Source organism: Eleutherodactylus coqui, chromosome 7 (genome assembly GCF_035609145.1).
Source record: "Eleutherodactylus coqui strain aEleCoq1 chromosome 7, aEleCoq1.hap1, whole genome shotgun sequence".
NCBI lineage: Eukaryota > Metazoa > Chordata > Amphibia > Anura > Eleutherodactylidae > Eleutherodactylus > Eleutherodactylus coqui.
In genome coordinates this window covers 59,835,481-59,858,741 of record NC_089843.1, presented here as the reverse complement: position 1 = coordinate 59,858,741, position 23,261 = coordinate 59,835,481, and the positions used below count along the sequence as shown (strand labels likewise).

Here is a 23,261-nt window from a genome sequence, read left to right as displayed (position 1 = left end):
TCATTTGGCTATCGATACGTTTATAAGTGTCGCTGTCCATTTGGTTTTGACGAATATTTTGACTCAAAATGAAATCTTCAGCAAAGTTCAGCTGGTCCTACAGAGCTGCCTATCTGGTGGACTCTAGTGATGGGAGTCAATGGGGGGCTGTGGGTGACCAAGCTGCGGTTTACAAGTCAGTTGTCCGAAAGCCAAAACTTGGTCAGCTCTTGGTAACTAGCTTCCCACGTGGCCCATAAATAGTAACGCTTGGATTCCTCGTGTCACACGACTGTACAGATGTATCAGCGACATCGGGGTCTTACAACGTTCTCCCAGTAGGACCAAGCGTGGTTCTTGGCTAGTAGTTTTGATCTCCAGCCGCTGATTTCAGGTGACGTTATTCTATCACTGCTCCCTATTTGCAGTGTCGAGTGTTTGCTGCTGACACAACTGTAAATTCTGCAGTAGTTGCAAGGTCGCCGGCGCTGTTCAGTCATGAGGAGTAGAGAAAGATGCCGCTCAACCTTGATTTGGCCACAAGTATTTTGGCTTTCACAGTGTAGTCTCGGCCTCAAAGAGGTTGTCCCTTTTTGCAAATTGTTTGCCGCAGTCCTGGTCACGTCACAAAGCCATTGCTGCGTTGTAGTTGTCAAGTAGAGATGAGCGAGCGTACTCGGAAAAGCACTACTCGCTCCAGTAATTTGCTTTATCCGAGTATCGCTGTGCTCGTCCCTGAAGATTCGGGTGCTGCTGCGGCTGACAGGTGAGAGGGAGCAGTGGGGAGCAGGGGAGAGCGGGCGGGAGAGAGGGAGAGAAAGATCTTACCTCCGTTCCTCCCCGCTCTCCCCTGCAGCTCCCCGCTCCGTGCCGGCACCCGAATCTTCAGGGACGAGCACAGCGATACTCGGATAAAGCAAATTACTCGAGCGAGTAGTGCTTATCCGAGTACGCTCGCTCATCTCTATTGTCAAGTCAACAGATCTTTATAAAGTTTGGTTCTTTCTAGGAATTCTTTTGAGCCCTTCTACACGGGGCGACCTGTGGGGTGCAGATGCGCTTTCGGTGATCGTTACGGTGCTTTCACACAAGAACGATCATCGCTTGTGACTGGAGGCGGAGTGGAGCGGCATCGTTCCGGCTCACCTCTGTTTACAGTAAACAGGCAGTTGTTCATAGATGACTTACTGCCTGTTTACTCAGTTTTCTACATGCAGAAATTGAACGGCAAACAAGTTCTTATTTGTCATTCAGCCGGGGCGTGCCTTTACACTGAGCAATATTCAGATTCCCGCTGGATGCAGCAATCGGAGTGATTCACCGGCCGTGTAAAGGGCCCTTACTCAGCTTCTATATAGCGGAGAATACATTGGATGACTTCAGAGCGGTCTACCTTTTTATAGCTAATGATGGCAGGAAGCTGGTAAATCCACAAGCTTGATGAGATCAGAAAAGTACTAATCTTGTTTGCTTCCATCTCCCAGATTAGAAGGCGGCATCAGAGGGAGAAGTCGTCCTTCAGTTCATCTTATTGCGAGGAGAGGTTGGAGGACATTAACTTCTATGGAAATATTTTATTACATTTATGTAGATTTCCTTACTTGGATGTGGCCGATGCTAAAAGGGTTGTTCTCTCCTATTCTGTGGTTAAGGGATAACTTGCTAATCGGTGGCGGACCCCTGCCAATCTCATGAACGGGGGTCTTGTGTCCTCCATCCTCCTTATTGCGGGGTTGTTGCACCCCCGGTAATGAGGAGGAGACTGAATGAAGCACTGGTTGTGCGTGTGCACCAGCAGAGCCCCTTTCACTTTTATGGGACTGCCGAGATACCCAAGGCGCAACCACTCGAGTATTTCCGTCAGACCCATTGAAATGAATGGAGCGCTGACTACGTATGTGTGACCAGCAGTGAACGAAGTGACCCCGACAGTGGGGCATGGGGAAACCTCCACCAAACGGCAACTTATACCCTGTGGAGAGGGAATTACTGGAAATTCTGCTACAGCCTTTAACCCTTAGTGACCAGCCTATTTTGTGCCTTGAGGACTAAGCGATTTTTATCATCAGTATAGCGTGTATGAGGGCTTGTGTGTTTTTTTTTGGTTTTTTTTTGTCTTTTTTTTTTTTTTTTTTTTTGGTACCATCTAAAATGTTTACGTTTTTGTATTATAGGGGGGCATTCAATAAAAATAACAAAACTTGATCCGGATAATTTCCATCAGGATTCTGCCCTGTGTGAACCCAGCCTTAGATTGCGTTTTATTGTTTGGGATGGGGGGGGGGGGGGGAGGCAAAGACAAATGGCAGGGATTTCCTATTCTATAACTAAAGAAATGCAGTAAAAAGTGGGCAATCCCTTTAAACAAGCGTCAGCCAACTTGCTATATCATCCATTGATGCTTTTGAGTGATGCTTGTGTAAAAAGCCCTTTTATTTCTCGCGTCCTGTCTTGGTAGGAGTTTGGCTTTGTTCATACCGGCATTAGGACTTTCCGTCTATTCTGGCTTTGGAGCAGAAAAAAACAGAATTAAATGGTTTCCTTATTTTTCTCCATTGCTTTCAATCAGTTTTCAAAAACCTGGAATGCTTTAGTTTTTGCTTCCATTTCACTTTTGTTTTGTTTATGAAACAAATGGCGCGGTCTGCGGCGCTATCGCTTCTGTAAGGTCTCCTGTCCACAGGCGTAGCCATATCCCGCCGCGGGAGGGGGAGCAGGGGAGAGCTGACTGTTCTCTGAGCTGAGCCTGTCTGAGCAGATAGGCTCACTGCGGAGAATCACGGCATGCTGTGATTTAAAACCCATGAGCGGAGAATCGCTATCATTCACCGCTAATGGACAGCAGGGCTGCGCTTTCCATAGTAGACTATGGAAAGCGGTCGCTGCATTTCCCGCGGCCGGATTATCGTAGTGAAGAATCGCCCGTGGACAGGCAGCCTTAGGAAACACAACAGAAGGAAGAAAAGGCTTTTGTTTTTTGTTTTTTTGTAAAGACATTGAAATCAATGGCGATAACCCGGAAACCTTTAAAAAGAAATTTTCTCCAAAAACGGAAAGCTCATGTGAATGGGTCACAATATTTGACCCCTCCACTAGTTGTTCTGCATAGCATGTAGCCCCTTGGTGGTGGTGGTCTAGTTGTGGTAGTCCTAAGCAGTCTTGAGATGTTGTAAGTGATGCTTGCAGTCCATTAGTAGAGTACCGGATGAGATTACATTAGGTGGTTGAGTCATTCTGCATCAGCAGAACATCAGCATGTTTGATCTGTTAATTATGAGCTAATGTAAAGGCTTTTCATTGTAGACCTACCTAGACCTCAGCAGTACGAATGTGTCCTTGTGACTGGATCTGGTCACTTTCCCTTTCACCACAGGACATTATAGGGTTAACAGTGGTCTTAAAATGGGACACAGAAGGGGTGGCAGCGGCTGAAAGGCTATTACGTTTATCTTCATACTGTGGCCACCATGCAGGTTGGTTATTTTTCCGAAGGTCAATGAAGATTGTTTCTCCTTTTGGACAGCACTAAATGGGCATAAGGAGACTTAAAGGGGTATTCTAGGACTTTTACCACTGAAGACCCATCCCGAGGACAGCTCATCAATATTTGACCACTGGGTCTGCTGATCCTCCGGCCAATATCAGTGCAAGGGGCCCGGATGTCCACATCTGTGGTCAGGCCTGGAAGTGTAATAGACAGCTTCACTACCATCGAAAACAATGGGAATGATGCCTTCGATTACACTTCTTCTGGTTCCTCATTGTGGTCAGAGCTGGAGGTATAATAGCAGACATTGCTCCCACTGATTGTTAATGGGGGTAAAGCAGTTGATTACACTTTTGGCCTTGACTACCGATGACCATGTCTGGCTCTGCTACGCTGACAGAGGATCCTGAGCGGTGGACCCCTGCCGATCAGTTGTTGACCTATCCTAAAGATTGGTAATCAGTAGTAAAAACATTGATCTACTCCTTTAAAGGCCATGCTATGTAAATGGAAGATGGTATAATACCATTGCAGTGACACCTCTTAGAAGGTTGGGCGTTCACTTATAGGAAAGCCAACTTCCAACAGGCCTTGAAACATGACTGAGGATAGAAGCCAGAACCAGAGTCTTCTCCCAAAGGAAAAGCTAACCACGCACAGACACAGTTTGGGGTTTTTGCCCCTCATCAGTGTACAGTAGGTTGCTGGCTAGGTGAGAGGCTTATAGATGTGGGGGTGGTGAGGTACCGGTTCTCCTTGTATAATGACTTTATAGGCGATGCAAGAACCGCACACCGGGTGGCGCTGCATAGATGTAGGCTATTTTGTCTACTTTTTTAGTTCCATTGGAACTCGTAAACTAAATTCACTTATGTGAGATTTGTCCAGTTCAGTTTCCTTTACCACGATGATTGTGTTCTATGAGTGGCGATCAGAGGGGCGCCGCAGGGTAGCACAGCAGAGGGGCGCCGCAGGGTAGCACAGCAGAGGGGCGCCGCAGGGTAGCACAGCAGAGGGGCGCCGCAGGGTAGCACAGCAGAGGGGCGCCGCAGGGTAGCACAGCAGAGGGGCGCCGCAGGGTAGCACAGCAGAGGGGCGCCGCAGGGTAGCACAGCAGAGGGGCGCCGCAGGGTAGCACAGCAGAGGGGCGCCGCAGACTTTCTTTCCTTTCCCGTTTTTAAACCCTTAAAGATGATGCACAGCAAATATACGGCGCTTGGTCGTGGACTTTAATCCCAGCCCATAGCAGAAATATGGCGTGGGATTAAAGCCTCTGCTCCTGCAGGCAAGTAGGAGCAGGATGGGTCCTCGGCTGTCAGACACAGCTGAGGACCTGGAGAAGGAGAGAACTTGGTTTTTTAACTGCTTCTGCCTTTTTGTTTACAGGCTACACAACGCTCAATGAGTGCTATGTACCGAAGAGAGAAAGCAAAAGTGCTACGCCAGCTATTAAGCGTGCAAAAAAAAAAAAAGACCCCCAGATGACTTGTATGATGTCATGGGGGGATATAGACTGTAACAAAGAAAAACAAATGGCCCCAAAAATTTCAGAATAAAATAAAAAAAATATATATACATTAAAAAAAAAAAAAAAAAAAGAAAACCAATTGCCAACCAAAACCGCAGCTATATGCACCCTATTATCTCAAACGATACAAATGTGTATCAATACAAAATTGAGGAACCCAAATTACTTTTACTTCAGCATAGATATGGGAATGTTAAATTTTTTTACCCCCAATAATACAAAAAAAAAGTCAGTAAAAAGAGATTTAAAATATAATCCCATGTCACAGGAAAGAAATGGAGCAAAAATAATTTTGGTAGCGAAAGAAAAAAAATAGATACAAAACAGCCTGGTCCTTAAGGGGTTAACCTTCGCGGTCGGGTCAGTGCATGCAGGCACTGAACTTTGAGGACATAGAGTAACTTTCTCTTCCACCTCTGCATGCAGCGCCGCGACAAAGATCTGTTGTCTGCAGCCGGAGTGACATAATACATAGCGAGCGCCGGGAATATACTGTGAGCCTCCGTCGTCAGCAGGAACTATCTTGGCCGGCACAGCGGCAGGCTTCTCCATATATAGACGTCTGCAGACGGCTCGGGCATGAAGCGGCGTGCATGCCCTATGTACTAACACTGCTGGCTCATTCACACCCGCATGTTACGCCTCTGAATGAACAATTCTGGCAGACTTTTGAATCCCTTGTTTTGCATAATTTACTTTTGGCTTTTTATAAAAGGATTAGAATATTGTTAAGAGGTTGGCTTTGTTACAGTGCAACACTTACAGCGGCGCTGTGTAATGTCTTAAAGGGGAAGGCATCGTCTTTAGAAATACAAGGTTTAAATATTGTCTGTATATGACTGAGTGGCCATCTTGGCTGAGATGCAGTTGGCAGCATTCAGGTGCTTGCTTTACGGTAGCCACATGCACCATAGTAACCTGTAGTCTGGAGGTGGACCATTGACTTCTATAGGAGAATATTTGAGCATGCTCTGCGACCTGTGCGGGGAGGAGGTGAGCTGTGACTGTCACCTGTTGTAAATGGTGTGTGTGTTCACTTTAACTTTTATCACGTATCTAATTCCACAATCTATAGTTAATGATGGATAAGTAAATGAACTTTCCTAGAAACATTCTTGCCCAAACTTCAGGCCATCTAAAAGGACCTTAAAGGATCCCAAGAGCAGTGGTCCAGTGTCCCCCTCTTCACTGTGGGGTTGCTTCGCCTACCCATAATGACGTCCCATTAAATGTAGTGATTCGTTGGCATACACAGCCTCTGCTTCATTCCTTTTCCATGGGGCTGATGAAAATGGCTGCTTGTACTTGGCTATCTCCAACAGCCCCATTGAAAAGAAATGGAACAGCACCGTGCATGTGCGGCCAACTGTCCAATTCAGTCCTCGGCTCACTGCAGGGGGGGGGCAGTGAGTACAGGGGAAATGGCACCCCTGTTCCCGGGATCTGTGGACATCTCAGCAGTGAGACCCCCACCGATCAGACATTTATCACCCATCTAATGGATAGACAATGGTCTGAAGATCGGGGAAGAATATTTGAAGGAGTATTCATGAACCATCAGGCTAAGTGAAGCTGCACCCATTCAGCCCCCAAATAATGAATTGCTTCTATTGTGTAGCTGAAAAAGGAAAACCGACAACTCATCTCCCTGCGTGAAGAGGTGGTGATCTGCCAGCAATGATGAAAATGTATGGGGTTGAATAATCATATGTACTATCAATCTTCCCCTACATTCTGAATCTCCATATCAAGGCCAGGTAAACGAGCGCCGTTTTTGTTAATTAGCATTCATTAGATGGCCCAGATCGAGCCATGTAAAAGGACCTTAACAGTGTTCCTGCTTGTGGTTGTAATGAGAAGACTGAGAGGTTTTCTCTAGAGAACTGGAAGTTTTCAGACTATTATGGGCTCAGTGAGAGAACTGCAGGACTTCAGGTTTGTTTTTGTTTGTTTTTTAAACAATGTAAATCTAGATCGTGAAATTGGAAACTTCCAACAAATCGCCAAACATTCTTAAGTGTTTATCAGAAAAGTTTGGTTTACACAGTGGGTTCCTTTTTTTGATGACCCATTTCCTTTAATGAGTTTCATTCTAATTTTTAATCTAGTGATCAACACTGATTGGTTTTAGTAGTTGGAATCGGAGACGATGCCTTCTGTAACAAGTGATGACTTGCTTTCACAGGATGATGGACCACCTCCTGCTCTGTTCACACTAGCCTCATAGCTCCCATTCTAAGCCGTGATAGATCCATTGGCAAATAGATCCCAAGGAATCCTCACTGATCCCATTCACTTGAGAGATCCATCAGGTTTCTGTGAGGTTTTAATATTTTTTACTACCTGGTTTCTCTGAAAATAAGACATACCCTGAAAGTAAGATATAGCATGATTTTCCTGAATTTTTGAGGATGCAAAATGATTTTTCAGGCTTTTTGAGGATGCTTGAAATATAAGCCCTACTCCAAAATTAAGCCCTGCTAACAGTTAATTAAAAAAAGTCAATTCAAATAGTGTCCAGGAAGCTATGCATGTAAAAAAGGTAAACCTTTTTGAACAAAAATTAATATAAGACACTGTCTTATTTTTGGGGAAACACTGTAGTAGTTCTGCAGACCAGGCTGTTCATTGTATCAATAAGTAACAGAACCCGGCAGGGCAAGGAAAAGCATCAATGATGGAGTCAGTAGGGATCTATTCCTTTCCAGTCCCAATTGCATCTATGGGCTATGTTCTTGCTTCCTTTAGTATTGTGCTTTTTGCTTCTTTTCCCTTTTCGCTGGTTTCTAGTTACTGTGTCCTATATTCTGCTGATGAGCTATGATTCCATGAGTAAAGAATTCACATCACCACGTATGCAGATGAAACCCTATCCCAGTATTACCCATTGTGGGATCTCTATATGCCGACTTGTTAAATCACATTTGAAGTCTAAAGTGAATTTCTTTTATTTTATTTTATTTAATATCTATTTTTTTTACAAGTTTTCATAAAATGCATTGTAGTCCGTTTTACACTTGTATACATGATTTACGTTAGGCAATTTTGTTTAAAGCATACCCACACTTTCAGATGAGTTTTCAATATTTGCTGTTGCGTGTCTACATGAGGATTAATGTTATATCTGGCCATTACATGACTTGTACTCTTAGTTTGCTGTATGCTGGTGGGTGTAGACTGTTCTGTTTCCCATACACTGCACATATAGGAGAGTGGGATCTCTTCTCTTTTTGTTGCACATGCTAATAAGTAACAGCATCATGGATGACATTATTCAGCAGTACTGAGCAGTGTGGATGGCATATCAGTAGCTGTGAGACAGTGAAACACTTACTAGCTTCAGCAGAATCTCTGAGTCTCGGTCTCTCTCCCCTGCCTAGTGATAAGTCGTTCACGAATAAGCCAGCTCCTTTTTCTCAATGATGGGAGACAGAAACTGCTTTTTTTTAACGTGCTTATGTGGGGTTTGAGCAACAGGATTCTCATGCTGTTCGGCCCTAGTCTATGCACTCTAATCTGTAGAGAAGAGGGCTGAACAGCGGACAGGCAATTCCATTCCCCTTTGACTTGAAAGCACAGCTCCACTGGAAGAGAAGGGGATGCTTGTTTGATTCTGCAGAGTGTATAGAAAGGCCGAGCAGTGGAGTAGAGAGCAGAAATGAGCGGGGCGGGACAGCCTGTAGTGTTAAATGAAGAGCCATTGAGGAGCTAAAAGAGATGGTTCCTTATGGTGAGCTCAGCCAAATGATCCGGCTTACTAAAAAAGGGCTGGAACTCCCATTACTGCTCCCTCTTCTCCATAGGCTTCTATGGGCAGCAAGAAAGGACACCTCCCATCCTCCACATACACGCGTACCCACAAGTTGTGGAAAAGACAGTGACTGCTTTAGAACATGCACAAGAATTTCTTTTTTGTGTTTGGCAGTAAGATCTCCAGGGACCTAAATAGTGGACCGTCCAAAAAGTTTGGACATTTGTGGCTACCTGGCTCCAGGGAGGTGTATAGCCCTGCACATCACATCCTTCATATAGGTGTATCAGTGCTGCTAGATCAGCCGCTGTGCTCCTTGGATTATGTGGCAGAGTGCGAGTATAATCCAGAGTATACGGGACGGCGGAGGAGGAGGACGGGTCAGCCGGGGCTGTTCCTAACGTGTTCTGTGGAGTTTCATAGCCGGAGCTTCAGGCACTGATTTCACATGATTCCAGACACTGAGGAAGATGAGAGCAGACAGCGCTGCCGCTGCTTGGAGAGGTCACGTTAGGCGCTCCAACATTACATCGTCTGAGCCGCTCGTTACATCTGTACCCGGACCCCCACAGCCGAGACACTCCGTCACTCCGCCAAGCCGAAAGCTCTGCATTTTTGTATAATTCGACAAAAATTTGTATCCATTTCCTCCTTTACTTTATATGGTAACATGTTTTGTTACGTTTTAGAGGGCTGGCTTTATTTTAGTTTTTGCATTGTTTTAAAGAGGCACTCGGGCAAATTTGCTTATTGGTTTTTGGACAAACGAAGTGCTCTTTTACAGGATGATAAATGAATAATTACACGAATTAACGCGATTTTGGGGTCTAAGAAAAGTCTATTTGTTCCTGCGAGGCTCGCACAGAAATAGGACATGCCGCGACTTGTTTTCTGTACGTGTTTTCATGCGGTCAAATCGTGGCGTCTGCATAGGATTGCATCATCTAATACAATTCTATGGCAGCGGGCACAGGTGGAAATTCTGCGGGAAATCCCGCTGCAGAATTTCCACCCATGTGCGTTCACCCTATCACTCCTATGTAGTAGCAGCGATTATCGCTGGGATGACTGTCAGGCACTTGAGCACCGACTGTTGTGCCGTGTAAAAGGGCCCTGACGCAACAGTAATGTTATAGTGTTTAATTAGTTTCATCCCAGCCTGGTTGTATTCATGCATTAGGAACTCGTTAATAATGGGCACATGTAACCCCGGTCCGACCGGCAGTCTTGAGCTTACTCTCCTGTGTAGACTGGCGGTCTCCCATTTGGGGCGGACATCCTGGGAGCTACAGTATAATCCCACCTGTAGCTCTGGCCCCTCCCCTGCCTGCCAGGCTCCACCCTCCATGTTCCTGTGTATATTGGTGATGAAAATTCCGTTTTTGATTATTTTTTTTTAATAATCGGATCAGTTGTCTCAGCTCCCCATAAATAACCATCTCTCCCTCACTCCTGAGCAGCTCTTTATTATCTGCTACGGGTTCTTCTTGCCTTGTCTGTGTGCTCTAATCTGACTCTATAGAGTCTAAAGAATTAGTGCTCAGATGAGGGCAGGACAGGGTCCCGGACCAGTCGTGTATATATACAAAGCGGGTTCTTTCGCAAATGACCCATTTGTGTTTTCCCCCACCATGTATATAGCGCTACAGAAGATATTGCATCTTCCCTATATTCCCATGAGATACAGCTTCACACTGCTCTCCCTGCCTCTTGCTTGTAAGAATGGACAAGGAGAAACCTATCACAGGCGGGCGGGCAGGGTGAAGCGGCAGCCCGGGCGGGCGGGCAGGGTGAAGCGGCAGCCCGGGCGGGCGGGCAGGGTGAAGCGGCAGCCCGGGCGGGCGGGCAGGGTGAAGCGGCAGCCCGGGCGGGCGGGCAGGGTGAAGCGGCAGCCCGGGCGGGCAGGGTGAAGCGGCAGCCCGGGCGGGCAGGGTGAAGCGGCAGCCCGGGCGGGCGGGCAGGGTGAAGCGGCAGCCCGGGCGGGCAGGGTGAAGCGGCAGCCCAGGCGCGGGCGGGCAGGGTGAAGCGGCAGCCCGGGCAGGCTCGCTGTGGCGCTTCTCGCAGAGACTGGAGGGGCTCGCAGTGAATTATAGGACAGCAGTGCTGTCGCTGATCTATCACTTTCTGCCCTTACATGGGACTCCGAGCAGAGCAAGTGCAGTGTCACGGGACTCTGACCCCTCAGAGGCTTATTGGGAAATGTAGGTTGCATTAGGGGAACCATATTGGTGGGGAAGAAGGAATGAAGTTGGTAGACCACCCATTTCTGGCACAACTACTAAAATGGGTGAAGACAGGAGTGTCTGCATCATTCTGTAAAATGCTACACTAGACAAAAGCCATTGCTGGGGTGCTTTCCTGAAGTTATCGTACAGTAGTGTAATATGGGGAGACGAACCATGAGTATATATAGACCTTGTGCAATGCTACAGAAGTTTGTGAATAATATATCACATTTTAGGCTCGTTTATGAAGCAAATGCATCAAAAAGAATCCATTATGTGTTATGGGGGCATGGTTTAGTGGTAATCTGTAAACAGGCCTGGCTTAAATGTGACAGTTTGTCACAAAATCTTGGTACAAATTATATACCCCAATAATCGCTGGCAACGGTGGTGTTGAGCAGTCAGTCTGGGCACACGTGGCCACCGGAGGCTCTTGGTTTTTAGTTCACCTAAAACTAAGCAACTCTCAGCCTATTTAAACAGGCAGTTCTCCGAACGACTGCCTGTTCACAGTTAATGGAGGCGGGCGGCTGGAAGAGATCTCTGGCGCAGTCTGCCTCCATTCTCTGAATGACTGTCGCTCCTGTGTGAAAGCACAGGAGCCACAGTCATTGGGACGGCTTTTGGGCACTTGCGCACCCGACAGTAATCCAGTGTAAAGGCATCATAAGCCAACCAATAAGGTGGTATAAAGTTAGACAGATGTCTAAAGATCAGCCTAATGCCACTATCCTAAATTTTGGCCTTTTTATGGGAGACAGATCATCAGTACTTTTCGCCTGGAAAACGTCCTTAATGATGGGATAGGGGATAACGTGTTGATCCGTGGGCATCCCAATGCTGAGACCTGCACCAATCCTGAGAATGAGGGGTTTGTGATCCTTGTACAACCCTTTTAAGCCCTGCCCTGCCATAGCCATAGTACATGGCAGCCTTGGAAGACCCCTCCATATACAAACTGCGACCACCTGTTTTACATTTGCAGCGGGTAACTTATGGGGTTAAATTTTGGAATATGTACATGTGAGTTTGGAACATACAAATTCCGATTAAAATTGAAAAATAAGAGTAAACTTCAACAAAGGGGAAAAAAACCTAATCGTTTTGGGTGGAGGCTTCATTTAATTCCCCTTTGGCCTTGGCCACACCCTGGCAGCTTGTAGGACTAGTTTATGGTACTGCTTACAAAACATTAACTTCACTCTACAATGTTATTGTGTGCCAGTCTAATAAAAAAGATATATAGCATAGCACTCCGTGCAAAACTAGCTGTAAGACCAGAAGGCATAAAAGATTCCACCGGTTACAGAGATCCTTTTAAAGACATTCTGAATCTCCGAAAATATCTGCCTGTAAGAATTAACTATAGAAAGGAGATCCCAGCTATGATTCCAACAACTGCAAGAAGCAGCCTAGAGAGGCCAGCGAGCCCCTCCGGTCTGTGCGAGAAGCGGCCCCAGCGAGCCCCTCCGGTCTGTGCGAAAAGCGGCCCCAGCGTGCCCCTCCGGTCTGTGCGAGAAGCGGCCCCAGCGAGCCCCTCCGGTCTGTGCGAGAAGCGGCCCCAGCGAGCCCCTCCGGTCTGTGCGAGAAGCGGCCCCAGCGAGCCCCTCCGGTCTGTGCGTGAAGCGGCCCCAGCGAGCCCCTCCGGTCTGTGCGTGAAGCGGCCCCAGCGAGCCCCTCCGGTCTGTGCGTGAAGCGGCCCCAGCGAGCCCCTCCGGTCTGTGCGTGAAGCGGCCCCAGCGAGCCCCTCCGGTCTGTGCGTGAAGCGGCCCCAGCGAGCCCCTCCGGTCTGTGCGTGAAGCGGCCCCAGCGAGCCCCTCCGGTCTGTGCGTGAAGCGGCCCCAGCGAGCCCCTCCGGTCTGTGCGGGAAGCGGCCCCAGCGAGCCCCTCCGGTCTGTGCGGGAAGCGGCCCCAGCGAGCCCCTCCGGTCTGTGCGGGAAGCGGCCCCAGCGAGCCCCTCCGGTCTGTGCGGGAAGCGGCCCCAGCGAGCCCCTCCGGTCTGTGCGTGAAGCGGCCCCAGCGAGCCCCTCCGGTCTGTGCGTGAAGCGGCCCCAGCGAGCCCCTCCGGTCTGTGCGGGAAGCGGCCCCAGCGAGCCCCTCCGGTCTGTGCGGGAAGCGGCCCCAGCGAGCCCCTCCGGTCTGTGCGGGAAGCGGCCCCAGCGAGCCCCTCCGGTCTGTGCGGGAAGCGGCCCCAGCGAGCCCCTCCGGTCTGTGCGGGAAGCGGCCCCAGCGAGCCCCTCCGGTCTGTGCGGGAAGCGGCCCCAGCGAGCCCCTCCGGTCTGTGCGGGAAGCGGCCCCAGCGAGCCCCTCCGGTCTGTGCGGGAAGCGGCCCCAGCGAGCCCCTCCGGTCTGTGCGGGAAGCGGCCCCAGCGAGCCCCTCCGGTCTGTGCGGGAAGCGGCCCCAGCGAGCCCCTCCGGTCTGTGCGGGAAGCGGCCCCAGCGAGCCCCTCCGGTCTGTGCGGGAAGCGGCCCCAGCGAGCCCCTCCGGTCTCTGCGTGACCCGGGATTTCTGAGCCACACTCTGTTGTGTTTCCCTGACATTCTAGCCCCTGTCCATGTATACAATGTAACTCCCGCCCACTAGGGAGAGGAGTGCAAGCGGCGCCATGTTTGGAGCCTTTATCTCAGCAATAGCATCCCATGTGAAAGCTAATTGTGCCAACTTTGTCCTAAATCAGAGACCCTAGACAGCGAGTGGGCGCGCCCCTTTGCCGTGGAGTAAGGCATATTGAGCGCCCGCTTTCTGTGGAGTGGGGGATATTCGAGGGTCCCAAGTTGTAGAGCTTATAAAGTCCGGTCACAAGTATGAATAGGATAGACTCCACAGTTCTGTGCAATTGGGGAGCAAATCAGATAAACTCGTTGCCCACTCCTACCAGTGGTTGCTATGAGGAACACCCAACTTTCTGAACTCGGCCCATCTTGTATGCATGATGGCCATCTGTGCACAAAGTGTATACAGTATGGGGCTTTGTTTCCACTATGTAATGCTGAACTATAGAATATATGTATAACCTATGCAGCTGTAAGTAAAGTATGCATCATCTTCTCTTATACAGGTTGTATACCTCACCAAAGAAAAGGTTATCCTCCCCGCAGACGTCCGTCAGTCCGCTGGTCTGGTGTCGGCAAGTGTTTGATAGCCCCACACCTGATCTGGAATGTGCAAAAAAGTCACTCATCCACAGGCTGGACCAGACAATGTCAGGTGAGTACAGGAGTCCTTAACCCCTTCATGACACGGCCTATTTTGGCGTTGAGGACCAAGCGATTTTTTTTTTTTTTGGTATTTTTCCATCTCCATTTTTCAAAAGCCATAACTTTTTTATTTTTCCGTGGATGCGGCCGTATAAGGGCTTGTTTTTTGCGTGGCGAACTGTAGTTTTTATCGATGCCAATTTTGGGTACATAGACTATATTGTAAAATTTTTTTTTTTTTTTAATGATAGCAGAGAGAGAAAACGCATCAATTCTGCCATAGATTTTTTTATTTTTTTTTTACACCGTTAATCATGCAGCATAAATGAGATTTTCCATTTTTTCTGCAGACCGGTACGGTTACAACGATACCAAAATTCTAACATTTTTTTTAGGTTTTCCCACTTTTCTGCAATAAAAACCCTTTTTTTTTGGAAATCTTTTTTCTATTCTAAATTGCTGCATTCAAAGTCACGTAACTTTTTTATTTTTTTATGTACGGAGCTCTATGAGGGCTTATTTTTTGCGAGACGAGCTGTAGATTTTATTGGTACCATTTTGGCGTACATACGACTTTTTTGATCACTTTTATTGCGTTTTTAGTGAGGCAAAATGCTAAAAATGAGCATTTTGCCTCAGTTTTTTAGCTTTTTTTTTAGCGTTTTTTTTGGTGCACAGTCAAAAGCATGTGCAACTTATTGTACGCATCGTTACGGACGCGACAATACCAAATATGTGGGGTTTTATTTTTTTTTTACCTTTTTTTATGCTAATCTGAGAAGCATAAAAAATGGTTTTTTTACTTTTTTTTTACATTTTTTTTTTTATTCATTTTTTAAATCTTTCTTTTTTTTGCACTGTTTGTGTCCCTCTGAGGGACTTTAATCACTGCCCTGATGATCGCTGTCATAAGGCATGGCAGAGCTACTGCTCTCCCATGCCTTATCGCTCATACAGCGATCTCAGGCATAGGCAATACAGGACGCCAGTGTCTGGCGTCCTGTTGCCATGGTGACAGGCCGGGCTCTCGCGATGACATCGCGAGTTCCGGCCGGAGACACAGAGGGAGCCGCGCTCCCGCTGTGAACTCTTTCCCTGCCGCGATCTACTTAGATCGCGGCAGGGAAGGGGTTAACAGTGGCGGGCGCATCTCCGATGTCCCCCCGCTGCTGCAGCGAGACGCCGGCTGTGACTGACAGCCGACTACCGCTGCGGGATAGCGCTGGATCACACATGATCCAGCGCTATCTCCAGGACGTAAGTTTACGCCCTGTTGCGGGAAGTACCCCGCTCCCAGGACGTAAACTTACGCCCTGCAGCGGGAATGGGTTAAAGGGGATGTACCAGAATAGCATGTTATCCTTAATCCTGTGGATGGGGAATTACTTGCTATTCTGGCACAACCCCTTTCAAAGGGATTGGAAATTCTAAAAGAAAGCAATTTGATTTCAGCCAATGGGGAAGGGGAAAAATATGTATCCCCCGACAGGGCAATGAGCAAGGATCAACTCCGCTACTGCTGGTCGTTCTGTTCCTGCTCACTGAAACAGAACGACTGCTGAGTGGCCTCTTCCCCAGTTGGATGGTAGTCCGTGACACAGCGGTCAGGCGCTCATGCCACCCAACAGCCGTCCCGTGTAAAGGTACCTTTAGTATCTCTGACAACACCTTTTTAAGATGGCTATAGGGAATATCTACAGGGAAATGGAAATGGAAATAGATATATCTCTATCTATCTATCTATCTATCTATCTATCTATCTATCTATCTATCTATCTATCTATCTCTGAGTTTCTTTGGCTATCATCGGCTATTTCCACCTTTGGGTGGAAAGCCACAGCAACTGAAGAAGGGCTGATGGCGAGTCTATGGGCCGTCTCCAGCTAACATGCCTCTCAGAAGGGGCGCTGTACTCGGCCAATCACTTCCACTCACTTGTAGCGATCGGTCGTCTCGTATCGCTACTTTTCACTCTGGTATGTATCATTAGATCTATTGTAAATAAAACTGTAAAAATGGGTTTTAGCATTGGGTGCAGTTTTACTTTAAGACTGTTTATCTCCCCTTTGAGCAGTTTTCTGAGCACACGGCATCTGCTTTATAGATTCTCATCCAACAAATCTGGGGCACTTTGAACATTTTGTACAAGCTGCCCTTCAGCCAAATCCCACAATAGTCATGTCTTTGTATCTTACGATGAAGCTTCTACTGTAAAAGTCACAAAAGATAGAAATTATATGTGAACTAGACATGGAAAAAACAAGTGTGTGTGTGTAAACCCTGCACATGTGATCCTCCGCCCTATCGCTGTACTTAGACTATCGGTCTGAAATCCCATTTTTCCAACAAACGTATCAATGTGTTTGTAAAGATCCAATGTTCTATTTATCTGAATCCTTCTTTTCTTCCAGCCAGCAAGAGGCAGAGTCTGTACAGCATTCCCTATAGCTCTTCCAGCTATGGCAGCGCTTACAGCCCCAATGCTAGTGGAAGCCCATACAACAGTGGTTTTAGCTCCCCCTCTTCCACCCCGGTGAGAACCCCAGTCGGAAGGCAGCTGGTTCTGCCGAACAACACAGGTGAGTCTAAACATGTCTACTATGGAAAATGGCGATCAGCGAGTTCTTACTGTAGTGAAATGACTTGTACAAATGGTGACCTGCAAATGTGCAACCGTACAAATGGTGACCTGCAAATGTGCAACCGTTAGAGATGAGCGAACACGTTCGGCTCCGCCCCTTTTTCGCCCGAACACCGAACTTTGCGAACACTTCAGTGTTCGGGCGAAAAAGTTCGGGGGCCGCCGTGGCAGCGCGGGGGGGTGCGGCGGGGAGTGGGGGGGAGAGGGAGAGAGAGAGGGCTCCCCCCTGTTCCCCGCTACTGCCGCCCGCGCCGCCGCGCATCTCCCCGCCCCCCGGCGGCACCCGGACACTTACGCGCGAACACTGCAGTGTTCGGCAAAGCCGGTGTCCGGGTGCGGATGTGTCCGTAACGGACACGTTCGCTCATCCCTAGCAACCGTACATCTTATTTGTGAAAGTTGGTAATGGTAAGTATAAGCGGGGCAAAACTTTACTGTAAACCTCATATACAAAGCTACGTCTATGTACCAAGCCTTGTGCTCCCTAGTAGAGTACGATCATTTGTAACCACATCCGATGATACATCTGCTGAGAATTTTTTTTAAAGATTTATTAGGCCTTTTTAAAAAGTTGTCTCTCACAAAAACATTGTATATATTGCCAATATTACCTGTAATGTGGTAATACACCCTAATAAAAAGAATGCTTTCTCCAAATTCGATACAACATGTCACTTTGAACCCTTTCCAATCAAATTTCACTGCCACCCGCACACTCCTCAGCTCTTATTTTGGGTGGGAAAGCGCATTGCGGATCTCTTGGAATGACTCAACAGAAACGCACAACAATGATCTCATGATTTTATTAGCAATATTTTGAAAGTTAAATGGGAGTTAATATGTATATTATATATGTATATTACACTATGCAGAAGAGGGCTCCAACTTCGGACCTTGCCTTTGTATAGTGTTGGAAACATGTCGGACCTCGCAAGACATAAAAGCTATGCAGGGAAATGCCAATGTCTGACAAGCTCCAACACTGGTTCGGAAAGGGTTAATGACTACTATAGTCTCAGAATTATTCAACCCACTGAGTAGAATCCCTCGTAAGAGGATGTCGGGGTTGTCTTAAGCACACCTGATGCAACTAATCAAGGTCACCACTAGTTGCATCAGGCATGCTTGAGATTCATCACCTCAAATGCATAGCCAGTCCACAGCTTTGTTGACTGTGACATTTGATAACCCTTTAAATTAAGTCAAGAGTGGCCAAAAAGTTGTGAAGAGATCATTGCCTCGCTACTGTAGTTGATGGGTAACTATGAAGGCTGTTCCTAAAGCAGAGTGGTGCCAACTGGAAGCAAGGAGGCACAAGCGTTGTACAAGAGCCAATGCCACTTCATCTTAGTGATCACGGAGGGTCTTGGTGGTTGGACGCTCGGGGTCTTGGTGGTTGGACGCTCGGGGTCTTGGTGGTTGGACGCTCGGGGTCTTGGTGGTTGGACGCTCGGGGTCTTGGTGGTTGGACGCTCGGGGTCTTGGTGGTTGGACGCTCGGGGTCTTGGTGGTTGGACGCTCGGGGTCTTGGTGGTTGGACGCTCGGGGTCTTGGTGGTTGGACGCTCGGGGTCTTGGTGGTTGGACGCTCGGGGTCTTGGTGGTTGGACGCTCGGGGTCTTGGTGGTTGGACGCTCGGGGTCTTGGTGGTTGGACGCTCGGGGTCTTGGTGGTTGGACGCTCGGGGTCTTGGTGGTTGGAGGCTCGGGGTCTTGGTGGTTGGACGCTCGGGGTCTTGGTGGTTGGACGCTCGGGGTCTTGGTGGTTGGACGCTCGGGGTCTTGGTGGTTGGACGCTCGGGGTCTTGGTGGTTGGACGCTCGGGGTCTTGGTGGTTGGACGCTCGGGGTCTTGGTGGTTGGACGCTCGGGGTCTTGGTGGTTGGACGCTCGGGGTCTTGGTGGTTGGACGCTCGGGGCCTTGGTGGTTGGACATTAAGATGTTTTGTATTGAGACAGTCCTTTTTAAATGTCGGCGCCCCTATCTTTCCAGAGAGGCAGGCTGTCACAGCAGCTTTCATATCCATTTACAGCTTTTCCAAACTCTGAATCGATTTTAAAGAACCCTGTAAGGGTGTGTTCCCATGTAATAGACACTGCTTGTGCTGAGACTTGGCCCAGTTGCTGCTGCCGATGAAAGCACCATCTTGCTTGCCTATAAGTTCAGTAAGATGATGCCGTTACTGACGGCCATGGCTGCGCTGAGTCACAGCCACAAGCAGTACCTGTTACAAAGGTGCCCTTTTATGGACCATTAACGAAGTGGTCTGTGCTGGTTGAGTCTTGGGTCCCAATAATGGTCTTGTGGATGTTGGAGTAGGGCGGGTATTTAATGCATCTGCATAGGTTTCCTGCAGTCTTCTGTATACACATATGTGAAGTGCATTCCTGCAAACCAGAACATACACCCAAACTTCAGCAATCCCCCTCATACTCGTCGGCTCTTTGGTTTCCTGAGAGACATGTTGTTGTTCTCCAAACAGAAGAATATTTTTGGCTGGGCACATGCCTCTGAAGATCATCTTACTTGGAATACAAAGCAGGGCTGGACTTGGCACTTACCCAGATGTCCTCTATTATGTGCTATTTTTCCTATAGTCAAAGTCAAGCACCACAAGTGTATTTAAACCCGTGTTACTGCGGGAGGAAGCTTACTGGGTATTGCAGTGAGTTATGTACACGGCACAGACCTCTCACTACAGCTGATCCCGTGTCCCTAATACTTTAATGACACAAGCAAATTCTATAACAAGGTGAAGCATGAAAATTCTCAAATGATTTGCGTGGACCACAACCCAAAAGATGACTCACTTAATCGTACGCTAATAGTCGCGTTGTCATTTTTGGAATGCTCCTGCCTAGCATAAACTGTTTATGGAGCGCTCCCCGGAGTATGGACACTTCTATCTCTGCACCTGAATCTACCATGATGAGTCTAAATGACTCTTTGGTTTGAGGACAGCATAGAGGACTATTGAAGATGTCAATAGACCTCTGAGTCCATCTTTAGCTGCCAAGAGGGGGTGGCAATCAATGGAGACAGCCGAAGGGGCAAAAGCACTGGGGTGAGCGCTTGCAAGCCCCCGCATTATAGCAATCAGCAGCGGACCCCCACTGATCAGCAAAAGTTTTTGACATGTTAAAAGTTTGATTTAAAAAAAGTGCAGTCATTCTTTAACATTTTAGGTTTTTCATTGGAATTAAAAAGCAGACTAAAGGCAGTCCGTTAACTATTGTATTAACGGCTGTTTAGACAGTTGTGTGGAAATAGTTATTATGTACCTGTTTGTATTTTCCAATGTGCTGGCATATCACAATTCAGCAATGATTGTGTCTCTGCTTATATTTTTTCTGTTTAGGGCACCAAAGAAACTCTACGGAGAAAATCCCTCCACCCGTCAGTCCACAGTCGTCCGTAGATAGTGAGCTCAGTACGTCCGAGATGGACGAGGACTCTGTAGGGTCGGGCTACAAGCTAAACGATGTCACAGATGTCCAGATACTTGCCCGAATGCAAGAGGAAAGTGAGTATGGGATATATGAAGAGGCGCACTCTGCATTGAATATTGTAAATGCACATTAACCCTTTCCAGTCCAATTTGTATCCTGGTTTTCCTAGGGGGCTTACTCTTTTTCTGCCATTATACAATGGCGCTATCTGCTGGCTAAAGCCAGTACTGCATGAGGTGACAAGTTGGATAGGCTCCAACAGCAGAGAGGCTGGCAATATACAGTAAGAGAACCCCGACGGACGTCTTCCAACATCGGAGCTGTATAGCCTTAAATCGTAATGTCTTTAGACGTCAGACAGTGGATTGGAAAGCGTTAATAGATCATTAACCAGTCATGTCTTCCAGCAGTTTCGGGGAAATGCATTTTTTTTTTAATACGTAAAATACTAATTGAACGTTCTGCTATGTTTTCATTGGAAAAGTTTCCTGCCACATGATAGGTGAACGTTAAAGCGGGCTTCCAGGCCTGACAAATAAACATGGCCGTGCCGCTTCTAACTCTTCGACGCACACTGGGCACTACTGTGCATTGGTAGGCACTACATGCTGCTTCTATTGGCCAGCATGGCTCATGTGGGCAGCGGTTAATCAGATCAGGAGGTGTAGTGTCTTAAGCCCTCTTTGCACGGGACGAGCTGTCGGGCAAAGCATTTCCGACAGCGCGTCCCAGTGAAGCTCGCTCCTGTGCTGGTCGTTCAATTTTCTACATGTATTTACGCGGGACGACTATCATTCAAATCCCCGCGGGAGAACCGCAATGTGAACAACTCTGAACAATCGTCCCGTGTAAATAGGCCATTAGACTAATGAGGTAGACTAATGCACAGTGTGCATCAGAGAAGCTGGTCAGGCCATCTTTGTTTGTTCAGGCGTGTAGGGACGCTTTAAGGTCTGTTTTTAAAGGTTAGTGGTTACCTTGAGTTAATAAAAAGTTGAAATACATTTGAGAATACAATCTTCATTTATTTTCAGACCCCTCATATGCAGTTTGCAGCCTGCTCTGAGTTTCAAACTTTTCTCATGTACAGGTGATCCCCCAAGTAATACATGCTATATGTAAGGTTTGTGTATCCAGCATACTACTGCCCTCACTAGTTCTCATGTATCACTACAGCTTAAAGGGGGTTCTATCCTTAAAAATAAGTCTATACTTACCTATTTCTCCCCCGTCAGTCTACTTACCAGATCTGCACCTATTTTCTCCTGTCGCCTGCTTCCTGTGAGGTTACGTATATTGCAGGCAGTCTTCTTCCTGCCAGCCAATGTACGTTATGTCACAGTTCATAGGCCAGCAGGGGGAGTGCCGATCTACTTCAGAGACTGCTCATGTGAGCTGTTTCTGAAATGGATTAGCCTTCCTTCCTAGCCAGCAAACAACGTGACCTTCACTGACCACAGCCTTCATAACGGGCCGGCTGGCGTGAGGTGATCCAGGGGCACTGCAGAAGCTCAGCAAGGAGATGACGTAAGGAGACTGACGGTGGAGAAATAGGTAAGTATAGTTTTTGGTTTTTTTGTTTGTTTTTGTTTTAATGACAAAACCCCTTTAAAGTGAGCTGGTCATGCTACTTGTACCATGGACAGAGATTCCCATTTGGCCCATGTATATTGTCTTCTGGTTCAGAAAAAACATACTTGGAAGTTTTCACTTAAAGCTGAGCTCTGGAGTTAAAGGTGACCCAAACTGGGTTCTCCTCGCTCACATGTTGACTGACAGCGCTCTCCATATAGGCCCAATGTCCACAGGCAGATCTGATCTGGGTGACCCGCGTGGAAGATGCGCAAATAAAGCTGCCCACAGGGAAACATGGGCGTCCGCACATGAATTAAAGCATGCAGATTTGTTTTGCGGACGGCTTCCATTAAAGTTAATAAAAGCAGTCTGATTCGCAGCCCTCCGCAATTGAATTGCGAACGGGCTGCTGTTTTCGCCAGAAAGCATGGGTTTAAAAAAAACAAACTACTCTACAGCGCATCGGTTGGCGCTTTCGCACACATCCGCAATGAAGAAAGACTCGGACAAGTAGGCAGTGTCCTCTTCCACGGGCAGGGTCGGAGTCCACTGCGGGCTCCCGCATGCGATATCTGATCTGCCCATGGACGCGAGGCCTATAAAAGAGGAGCTGTCAGTCATGATACTCTGGGGGAGAAGAGCTCAGCTCTGAGTCAAACTTTTATGTTTGTTTTTCTGAAATGCAACAGTGTTTCAGAATAAAATAAACCTGGGCTGAGTTGGCACATCTGTTCCCGGTCCATGCGAGTATTACACGGTGAATGGAGTCAATGAAAGTACATTGATTTTCATTGATCCGTTCACACTTACGAATGTTAATTGCCTATAATAAGTGCGCAGAAGCAGCATGTTCTACTTTGCCATGTATTATGTGTGATTGAGGTCGTCGTGACATGTTTTTATAATTTCCGTCTCCTTTTCCTTTGTACCTTTTTATTCTAGCATTAAGGTTTGTACTGAGACAGCTCTCTTTGTGTTTTGCTTTTTTTTATTCACCACTTCATATCTAAAGCCGTTCTTTCTCTGTTCTCAACCTGGATAGGTCTACGGCAAGAATATGCAGCTTCTGCCTCCCGACGCAGCTCTGGTTCATCATGTCACTCTATGAGGAGAGGGACGTACAGCGACCAGGAACTCGATGCTCAGAGCCTAGAAGATGATGAGGATGCAGTCTCCCACTCTGCACACCTATCCGTGAGCAGGTTCTCCCCTTCTCCACGTCACTCTCCTCGGCCGTCTCCTAGACATTCACCCAGAAACTCTCCGCGCTCCAGATCCCCAGCCCGCACCTTGGAGTACAGAGGAGCTTCTCCGCAGCCTATGCTCAGCCGCCTCCAGCAGCCCCGTCTCTCGCTTCAGGGACATGCCACTGACTTGCAAACGAACGTGGTAAAGAGTGAAGGTAAAGGAGTAGTAGGGATAGGTTCTGT

At 47.6% G+C, this 23,261-nt stretch overlaps 1 protein-coding gene across 4 annotated transcripts in view; it reads left to right on the top strand.

Moving 5' to 3' along the window:
- Nucleotides 1–23,261, top strand: part of SLAIN2 (SLAIN motif family member 2) — a 54,211-nt gene that overhangs the window by 4,736 nt on the left and 26,214 nt on the right. For all 4 annotated transcript variants that reach the window (XM_066573107.1, XM_066573106.1, XM_066573104.1 and 1 more), the window contains exons 2-5: nucleotides 14,030–14,178; nucleotides 16,580–16,747; nucleotides 20,166–20,330; nucleotides 22,874–23,233. In XM_066573107.1, the coding sequence (XP_066429204.1) occupies nucleotides 14,030–14,178; nucleotides 16,580–16,747; nucleotides 20,166–20,330; nucleotides 22,874–23,233 (842 nt within the window). The remainder of the gene's footprint in view (nucleotides 1–14,029; nucleotides 14,179–16,579; nucleotides 16,748–20,165; nucleotides 20,331–22,873; nucleotides 23,234–23,261) is intronic.